At 33.4% G+C, this 10,960-nt stretch overlaps 1 protein-coding gene across 4 annotated transcripts in view; it reads left to right on the top strand.

Annotated features, from left to right (window-relative positions):
- LOC106872544 (uncharacterized) overlaps positions 1–10,960 on the top strand; it is a 103,328-nt gene that overhangs the window by 62,508 nt on the left and 29,860 nt on the right. For all 4 annotated transcript variants that reach the window (XM_052966656.1, XM_052966654.1, XM_052966655.1 and 1 more), the window contains 6 exons: positions 1,237–1,345; positions 2,199–2,281; positions 3,405–3,444; positions 4,525–4,622; positions 7,114–7,180; positions 9,844–9,905. In XM_052966656.1, the coding sequence (XP_052822616.1) occupies positions 1,237–1,345; positions 2,199–2,281; positions 3,405–3,444; positions 4,525–4,622; positions 7,114–7,180; positions 9,844–9,905 (459 nt within the window). The remainder of the gene's footprint in view (positions 1–1,236; positions 1,346–2,198; positions 2,282–3,404; positions 3,445–4,524; positions 4,623–7,113; positions 7,181–9,843; positions 9,906–10,960) is intronic.

Genomic DNA, 10,960 nt, shown 5'->3' with positions numbered 1-10,960 from the left:
TATACATATACTTATATGCAGTTAAGTCAATGTCCGGTCATAGAGTGACCAATGGTTTCACATCCATAAAAGGCCTATATATATCTCAATAAACAATTTTCGTTACCGAAAGTCCTTTTCAAAAAGTGCAAAAGGAGAGAACTCCGTAATTTGAATTGACTAATAATTAAATGGAGCTAAGCATAATGCTGTAGGTCTGATCTCGGTAACTATGGTGACAATTTTGAACATATTTAGGTCTGATTAGACATCCTCAGGGAAGCATAATCTAATATGCATCTACTAGGCTCAGAATTAGTTGAACAGTTTTGTGTGACAATAATGAATTGATTTGGCAATTTAAAATAATGGCATTAAATCGTTCCCCCCCCCCCTTGTTTGGTTACGAAAAGCACTCAGTTCTATTATTTATACATAACTTATTGGACTTTCAGTGTTTATATTATTGACGGTTTTCTTGCAGTTGAAGATGTTATTGCATATCATAGGTCTGGACAGATCCGCTAATGATAATTTCAAACCATTCTAGGCAAAATATATCTTAAAGCCAATGTATGTTATAATTCACTGGTCTTATATGTTTTAATATAAATAATGTCTAAGATAATTCATTATTGTTTCTTCGTGGGACAGTCCTGATTTAGAAACTTCATGATCCCAAGCGTTCTAATTTATAACTATGTCATTTTTTAGCACGACTAGGACTACCTAGCTTAATATATCCTGCTTTTTAAAGAAAATTTGACGTGATTTAAGGAAGATTTGACAGTTATTTCTATCATGTTCAGTGACCACTTAATGGCTCCCTCAACTGTCTTTGTTAAAAGATGCAGTGTTTATAAAAGCAGGTATATAAACGTGAGCAGTATAAAATATTAGTATGTTTTTTTAATACACATTTTTATTATGTAATTGAAATCAATTTTTGCCAGTTCTATAAACAGCCTGTAGTTCACTTTCTTGTTCATCATGTATGGGAAGTCGAAACGATAAAAACCTTGTTAAAGAATCTTGAAGAATATGCTTTGTATTTCATGTATAGTCCATAAAGATATGTGAGAGTCTGTATATACTGAGGCGTGTATGGACTATTTATAAAGATAACATTCGTTCACAAAAACATGTATATAACTTTAATACAATGCAGCCATCGTGGCCGTAGTCATGATGGTTACATCATGATCAAAGCCTTGATGGTACATTTGAGATGAATTTATAATCGTCAATCTCTTACAGCAAAATAACTCAGAAAATCGGACACGGAGCGGCCAGCCATCATCAAATGTAGAACCTACAACATATAACCAAAGTAACCAAATTGACACTTACCAAAATAACAACGAATGTAAGGTCATATCTAACTTGTAATTCTTGTTTTTGTTATCTTATATCAATCTTTTGATCTTTTCTTAATCTTTGTTTACACTGAAATTAATGGAATTACCGCGAAACAAAAAATTAAAAAGTAATAAAAATAAGGAATATATTGGTGCTCTTCAAGATGTTTGCAAGAATCAGTAGAGCATAAAATTTCGTTGTGCTTCCTTACATTTTGAATTCTAATCCCATCAGGGTCGACTTTGTTTTTCATCCTTCCGAATTCGATAAAATAAGAGCCTGTTAGAATCAGCAATCGATTATTTAGTTACTGATATTTATTGTTTGCCCTTATTTTTACCAATTCTTACTTTGTTTTATATGTGCAAAACGTTTCTGATCCACTCGCATAATTTCTATTTATAACTTCACCTCGATCACTTTTTTGTAACCCACGCCACTAGTTTTTGTACGCAACTATGTTTCGAAGGTCTTGATTGCATTGCCCGCCAATGATAAATTAAGAAACAATTATTCTTATTATAACTTGCCGAGTTCAACTTTTGTCTTCCACCCCATCGCGGGATCGACAAACTAAAGTATTAATTAAGTACTGGGGTTGATGGTATCGGTTAACTTGTGTTCCTCAAAAATTTTTGGCGTTGTACTCACCTTATTTACTTATTTATTTATTTATGATTACTGCTTCTGTTGTTATTTTTGTTTCTATTGTTACTGATGTGGCTACCACTGCTGCTGCTGCTGCTGCTGTTGTTGTTGTTGTTATTATTATTATTATTATTATTATTATTATTATTATTATTATTATTATTATTATTATTATTATTATCATTATTATTATTATTATTATTATTATTCAGTATCTGAAATGGAAACCGATAAATTTACCACCGACGAACGCAACGAGATAGTTGGTGCCTACAATCTAGAAGATGGTGGAAAGGTAAAGTGAAATAAGTCACATACATGCATGTATGCCTACTCACACACACACACACACACACACACACACACATACACACACACACACACACTCTCACGCGCACACACACATACACACACACACACACATATATATACACATGTATAAGTGTATGTATATATGTATATATATTTGTATGTATGTATTTGTGTGTATGTATGTTTATATATATATATTATTTATTTCAGTCATTGGACTGCGACCGACATGTTCAATTTGTAACTCGTTTAAGGGATCAAGGCTACGTTCAGACTGGTGGAGATCCTTCAAAACGTTACACATGCACGTACATACACACACATACACAATCTAACTTCATGAGCGCATTCCTATTGAGAAAATATATATTAAGAAATATTCCATTTCATAAATAAAATGAATATCTACACTGGCCAAAATAAGCTTAAGACCGATGATGACAGTTATATAATTTTATCGAAGAAATATAGCAGAACATTCCAAGTAATTTGTGTGCTCATTTGTCGAACTCCATGTCCCGCCGTTGTAAGGCCATAATTGAAAATAATGGTTATGGAACCAGATACTAATCATATATTTTCGTTGATCATCTGTGCTGTAGCTTTTCAATTTAAATAAAATAATTTTGGTACGGTCTTAAACTTATTTTTCCGACAATTTCTAATCATTTGAACTAATTGCGCATTAAAATTATTCGAATTGTAGAAAGATATATAACGCCTATATCATTCGGAACAGAAAAACATTCTACGTAAACTGTAAAAGTGAAATAATTTTATACAGTTCTGTTAAAAATTTATTAATGAAGGAATAGAACTGTCATCATCGGTCTTAAACTTAGTTTGGCCCGTGTATGTTGATAGACTTAATCGTAGTATCCATTCTAAATACAGCGCTCCAATTTAGTTACTTGAAGGCAATAACAAAATACGAGAACGAATTAAAACCAACAGGTAAAAATATATCTTGTAGCGGAAATTGAATTGAAACTTGATGGCAAGAGAACATAAGTTAACGTGAATAATATATAAAAGAAAATATATATATATACTCAAAATATTTAATGGTCGTAATTGTTGATATACGAATGTTTCTTTCTTCGCAGAACAATGACAATGAAACCGCTAATTGGAACTCAGAAAAGGGTAGCTATATAATTTCTGTTTCAGATTTTATACTTTCTTTTAAATTTTATTTCTATAGTACGTAGAAAATATGTGTGAAATATGTTTAAAATACGAAGAAAATTATTGATTTGCAAGACATACGCTGATACTTTGAAATACAGAATGACATGCAATCAGCTGGTAATGCAATTAGTTTGCATATCCTCAGTGATACACTATAAGCACAAAATTTAACTCTCAAGTGTTGGCCATGGCATTAAAGTGAGGAGAAGGAACTAAAAGTGACAGATCGACAGATTGAATGAGTAATTTATCAGATTTAATTTCATCCCTACCTTGTGAGATCAAATCTCACCACATCGATAATATCTTTCATATATTCCAAGATCAATAGATACTAGTCGGGTACAATTATAGTGTACCATTCTTGACAAATTTATGATCTTGTGCTAATGTAATGAATTATCATTATATTCTAGATCCAGATAAACGTGTTAGATTAGCAAGATCATTAAGTGTCGGATAAATTGCCATGCGGTATTTCGTCCAGTCCTTTATTTTGTTAAGTTCGAATCCAACTGGAGTCTACTTTGCCTGTCATACTTCTGAGGCCGATAAAATAACAGACACATACTAGAGTGCATAAAATTTCAGGCCTTGCGCCACTTTTTGAAAGGACTGGAATACAATACCATCATTATATTTAGTATTGGTGTGTGTGTGTGTGTGTGGGGGGGTTAGATTTAAATTGTCCCACTTCAGTTCAGGGTTGATGAAACTACAGTTTGTCATAAATCATGATCGATTCCTCTAATTTGTTCCTTTGTGCAAATAGTCCGCTAATAAATATCCACTTCTTTAATGTCAGACGGCAAAAAACGTGCACACAAGCTCCAATGATGATTTCAGTTAGTATCTCGAGTATTTAATTACAAGCAACCAAGATAGTGAAAATCATTTCCTAAATAATGTAGAAAAACGCGACTGATATTTTATAAAGCTCTCAATGAAAATATGCCTATAAAAATGTGTTTTTCAAGAATTTTTGATGCATTTGTTCTTTACTACTTTTTTGCTTTTATCAATTCATTTTGAAAGAAAATCCAACAGAGGCGAAAAGAATGTATTACGATTGCGGAGGCCAAGACAAATCAGTTGATAGTCCCAGGCAAGTGAGCTCCTATTCATTGAGAATTGTAAGTACAAAGTAAACAACTATTATTTTTCAAAACATATGTGAGTTATGTAAATATATATATATGGACGCAAGAGCACACATATACAGTGTGTTCCAGACAATATAATATCATCCCCCACTTGTAACGCCAAAAAAATAAAAAGGATGACTAAATACTGAGTAGAAGTGTTTAAAACAAAAACAAAGAAAATAAAAACATGAATATGAAGACAAATATCACTTAAGTAATTTTGAAAATAGTTCAAATTTCGACATCTAAAAGGTTTCTTGCTGCATTTAATCATTTCGCTGGTTAGGTGAGTGACAGATAGTATCACTATCTGAATAAAATCTAGAACCAGATTAATCCAGATGACTTTATTTTTTCCTCTATTCTCATTAGCATTTTTGTTATTAGTTCATAAAGCAGTTGAAGTAAATTTATCACTGTAAATACAATATGAAGATATTCGCCTTAAATTAGACATATAAGAGGACAAAATGACTTCAAAGTCTTGGCCATTGTATATTTTGACACAGAGAATATTGTGAGTAGTTGTTAATTAAACGACAACTTTGATCTTTTCATGTTGTATTCATGCCGCAATTGCGTAGATAAATTCGAGATCAACTGGGAGTGGAGTTTCATACAGTTGATCTTGTAATTTATATTCTGCCAACCTCATAAAATTACTGGCCAAATAACTTTTCCAGCAAAGCTACATGTTGCACTACATAATGCGATGATTAAACAGTGTTTTTATAAGGCAATGTTCAAAGTTTTCTCACTGCTCAATACATCCTTTCAATGTTGATTCATATACTTGCATTACTTTCTTAAGAGCCTTATTCGTATTCCTTAAGATTCGTAGACATGAGTTGCAATTACATTTCGTACTAACCTCCGTAACTATATTTTCAATTCGAATGAATTTTGTAGCAAAATCTGCTACTTTAAATGTTAAGACTGTTAAGAAAACAAAAAGAGTGGGTCCTCGAGAAGATCCATATAGTCACAGCTACTATAATAAATATAATTTTACAGCTAAAACGCTGTTGAATATATATTTAATGCATTTAACGCTGTTGCGTATAAATTTAGGTGCATTTATCACAAAACTGGACAAATAAATTTTCTAACTCAATATTGAAACCACCTATATTTAGCCAACCAATTTGATTTTCTTGAATTTCCGAGTTGCTTCCATGATTTGCAAATGAAACATGAGCATGTTAGTATTGTAAATAATTTCATTATTTATATTGTTAACTATGAATTAAGAAATAAAACACAGTAGCTAATTTTCAGAATGATTGAAAAGATATAGCGTGACTATATCTCGTACGTTATAGTCATGAACGATACTCGAATAAAAACCCTCACAGCCGTTAAAAAAATGCCGGAACTCATAGATTTCTGATGATATGACAGATGCCTTTACACAAATAACATGGTAAAAACTACATCGCAAAGAATAACCTCTGACTTAAAAGTTAGAAAATACTTCAACATTGGGCAGTTGCCGATCATCTATTTAACTGAACAAAACCCACAACTGAGTATTACTTTCACAATATCCTAGATCGCACACAAAAGACGGCCATACAGTTGATTGACAAATGCTAAATCATCAACGTACCTCTTGCCCACAGGCGAGCTCTTTCTTTTTTTCTTTCTTTCTTCCCTCTACGCTTTCTTTGTCTTTTCTTTCTGCCCGTTATATTTTTCCAACAATTGTTTCTTCTCTGAACGAACTCCTTGCATATCTCGATGATCCAGATACACTCTGTCATACCATCTCTCTCACTCTTGTTTCCCATTTAATTTTCCCAATACTAAACCGAAAACACTCTGCAATTTCTCCCTTTGTCATGTTTCTCCCACAGACAGGCAACCTTCTATCCATGCTATTATTTACATCTTTATGTTCTTCGAGATTCGCTGTTCCAGAGATTTGTCAGTACTTTACATCCGAAAACGAAATTGTGCTTACAGGGATTTATTAGACTTGGATGAGATACATGTTTAATTAAAAATTCAAATAATAAAAAAACTGATAAAAGATAAAAAAAATATATATATAATAAAAATGATAAGATATAAAATGTAAGTGAATTAATATATAATAACATGAAAACCGTGTATGTGTGTGCAGATACATGTATTCGAGGGAGAATAAACAGAGTTCAGTAATACGAGATATCATGAAGGTAAAAATCAATTAAAAAACCATGAAAAGTGAAAGTCAGTTAAAACCTACGGTCGTTTCAGAAAATATCAAGGGGCTGTAAGGAACAGTCCATATTCAACGCCATCGAATAATATTTCTTTCACCAGAGTTCACTGTTTATGGTAAGGTTCAGTTAAAATTCTACATGATGAATTCCTATTGGTGAGTAGACGTCAAAAAGTTAAATAATAATAAATGTAACTGACGAAATTGATACAGGATCATCCAAAAATTATATTTGAAGAAGTATGTTACCTCAATGATTTTCTTTTACTATAGAGCAGAAGTCAGTCCCCGTCAGAAACAATGAGAGCACGCGCAGCGAGAGTTTACATGGAAGAGTTAAGTAAGTAGTTGATATAATACCTTAAAATATTTTTAAAAAGTACTAAATTTAAGATTTATCTTCACCACAAGGTAACAGCGACAACGAAATACATTTCAATGGTAATACTAGTTTCATATTTTGGCACAAGGCTAGTATTTTCGGGAGATGGGGTAAGTTGATTACATCTCAATACTCAATTGGTACTTATTTTATCGACCTCGAAAGGATCAAAAGCGAAGTCAGCCGCGGCGGAATTTGAAATCAGACGTAAAGACGGAAGAAATTCCGCTGAGCATCTTGTCCGTCACAGTAACATCTCTGCCAGTTTGCTGCCTTGTTTCAACGGTGATATTAAGAAGAATAAAGGTGGCGAGCTGGCTTAATCGTTAGAACGCCGAGTAAAATGCTTAGCGGCATTTCGTCAGCCCCAACGTCCTGAGTTCAAATTCCGCTGAGGTCGACTTTAACGTTCATCCTTTCGGGATGAAAGTACTGGGGTCGATGTAATCGACTAGCCTCCTCCCACAAAATTTCAGGCCTTGTGCCTATAATAGAAAAGATATTAAGAAGAACAAATGTTCTGAGTTCAAAAGCCGCCAGACTCGACTTTGCCTTTCTTCCATTCAGGATTGATATTGTTGGCCTTGTGCCAAGAATTTACAACCAGTATTGAAAGAATAGCGCACTGGCATACATATAATACATTTAACGTGCGTATTTATATAAAGCAAATAACGTGTGTGTGTGTGTATGTGTGTGTGTGTGTGTGTGTGTGTGTGTATACACGACGGGTTTCCGTCTGCCAATGTCACTCACAAGGCATTGGTTGAGCCAGGGCTAGTGTAGAAGGCACTCGCTCAAGAAGCTGCGCAGTGAGACTAAACCGAAGTTATGTACTTGCGAAGTGAACTTCATAACTACACACTACACAGCTCTCCCTCCTTACATATATATATATATATATATATATATATATATTCTTGTATTCTTTTACTGGGTTCACTAGATTGTAACCAGTTTTACGATTCCTCTATTTCATGATTCAATGCCATCAACCACTGAACTTAATGAATATTCGTTTTCTTTTTTCTATTGAATAATTCGGTTTCGTAATATTCTCTTAGAATATTTAAGGAACAACATGATAAAGCATTAGAAACAAAGATTGTCTCCATGTGCCTAAAAATGCAAATTTATAGAAGAATCGATCACGTTACACGAGTGGTAATAGTTTTATGGACCCTGAATTGGTGCAAGACAAAATCGACTTCAACGAGATCTGAAATTAGATACTATAATGCTGGTGCTATAATCATAATCCATAAAAAGTTTCGATATTGTCTTCTTTTGATATTCTGTTTTAGCAAAGTTAATCTTTTGGCAAATGAATCTTTCCTCCTTGATGTAACTTTAATTAAGATTTTTTAAAACTAATTACATTGAAGCTGTTAATATCCTCAGCTAGCAGTATTGATAAAGACTATAATGGTTTAATAAAGCTTAAACATTTCCGACAAACTCAGACACAATATCAACTGCATTGCTCACGTTTTCTTTCCAAATAATTTTAATGAATTAAAATTGCTTCGTTAACTGTGTTGAGTATATTATCAATGACTTTATCATTTGGTATTCATGCAGTGCGTGTCCCTAGGTATCTTTCTATGTGATGGTATTTGCTTTATCAGTGTTCCATCCTTTAAGCTTTATAAATGTAAGCCCTTTTTCTAAAATATTATCTATATAGCTAAACAGACATACAGTAGGGGCACAAATGTGACCCTAGTTGAAATTGGTTTTTAAAATGTAGCGAGTAGAAAGCTTTGATTAACTGAGATTATTCATGCAGTCAGTTGTCAAAATCCCTCTCAAGGTTGTTTCAGAATCTAAACCAAAGAAAATAATTCCAATATAATCAGTTAAATTAATATTTTTGGAAAATAAGAAAAAGGTTGCAGAAAGAAGTGGGTTTTCATTTTCCGAAAAATTCACTTAGTTGAATTTCTTGGAGTTATATCCCTTGTTACTTGTTTTCAGATTTGGCACAACTCTCGGGAGAGTCTTTGTTTTTCAACTGACTCTATGAATAATCTCAGTTAAATTTTTCTATGAATGATATCACATCTTGCCATTACTGTTTCTAAAGTTTAGCTTTGCAACGTTATACTTTCATTCTTTTTTAGGCAGGAAGCTGACATAGCATGTCAGGACAAACTGCTTAGCGACATTTTCCCGGCCTTTCTGTTCTGAATTCAAATGCCGCCGAAGTCGACTTTGCCTTTCGTCTTTTCGAAGTCATACAAGTTGAACATTAGACTCGATGTAATTGATTAACTCCCTACCCCCAAATTTCATTCATTGTTTTGAGTTCAAATCTTGAGGGGGGTCAATTTTATCTTTCATTGCCCGAGGTCGATAAAATAAAGCACCAGCGACGTAATAGGATTGATAGTATCGACTAATGCCTTTTCTCAAAATTGTTGACCTTGTGCCTAAAGCAGAAACTATTATTTCTTTCTTTGTTTCTTTATAGAACAATAAACTAAACTGAAGACTCCAATGTTATGCGCAACGCTCAGTAACAACTACTCTATCTGTGCAATACTATACCAAACTTATAATAATTCTACACCTATCTTCTCATTATTCAATACTAAGCTCATTTTGTGTTATTTTCTCAGAAAAGGGTATGGAAGAACAGCGAAAAAAGAAAGAAGAAATGAAAAGAGAATATAATGCTCCGGTAAGTCATTCTGAATGGTTCAATGACTAATATCATTGAGATCTACTTATTCCATGCATTCTTCCATTAAATCCTTTTATATTTTGTAGATACGAACATAGTATGACTGTGTGGCTAAGACGTTTTTGCTAAGCGAGCGTTTAGTTTCAGGTTCGACCCTACTGTGCAACACCTAAGAAAAGTGTTTTCTGCATGTGTTGACCAGCACCTTGTGAGCGGAATTTGTGAGTGGAAACATTCAGAAGGCCGTCGCAAAACAAAAAGCTGCAAAACATTTTGACGGCTACTTTTCCAGTTCCCCACACGAAAATTAGAGGAGAGAATTATTTCTAAATAAAGCACAAAATCAACAATTTTGAAAGGAGGGTATTTCATAGTAATTTATTTTATCGAATCTGTAGGGATGAAAGGCAAAGTTGACCTCGGCAGGATTTGAACTCAGAAAGTAAAGAGGCAGATGAAATACAACTAGACCAACGGTTCTCTCACTTCATTTCCCAAATTAGTTTCTATAAATATGTTTAATTTTAGGGAAACTTTTTTATTTCAACGAAGTGTATTTTTCATATATTTATATATATACATAATATATATATGTTTGTATATGTTTAATTTTGGGGAAACTTTATATTTCAATAAAGTGTATTTTATATATATATAATATATATATAAAGTTTTCCCAGACTTAAACATATACAAACATGGAATTTCAATCCCAGAGCCTAAATCAGTGAAAGACCTGGGTATCGACATGAGTGATGATACCTCTTTCCAAGTGCACATTACCAGAATGGCAACAAAGTGCAGACGATTGGCTGGATGGATCCTGAGAACATTCAGAACCAGAGATAAGGAAACCATGATGATACTCTGGAGGACATTCGTCCTCAGCCGCCTGGATTACTGCTCACAGCTGTGGTCACCCACCAGTCTGAAATTAACAGCAGACCTTGAAGCAATCCAGAGGAGATTCACAAAGAAGATTGTCTCTTTGCAACTGCTCAGCTACTGGGAAAGGCTGAAACAGCTAAGACTCTACTCCCTGGAGAGAAGGC

The sequence above is a fragment of the Octopus bimaculoides genome, chromosome 3 (genome assembly GCF_001194135.2).
Source record: "Octopus bimaculoides isolate UCB-OBI-ISO-001 chromosome 3, ASM119413v2, whole genome shotgun sequence".
Lineage (NCBI taxonomy): Eukaryota > Metazoa > Mollusca > Cephalopoda > Octopoda > Octopodidae > Octopus > Octopus bimaculoides.
Note: the sequence above shows the minus strand (reverse complement) of the source record. Positions and strands in the feature narration are given on the sequence as shown.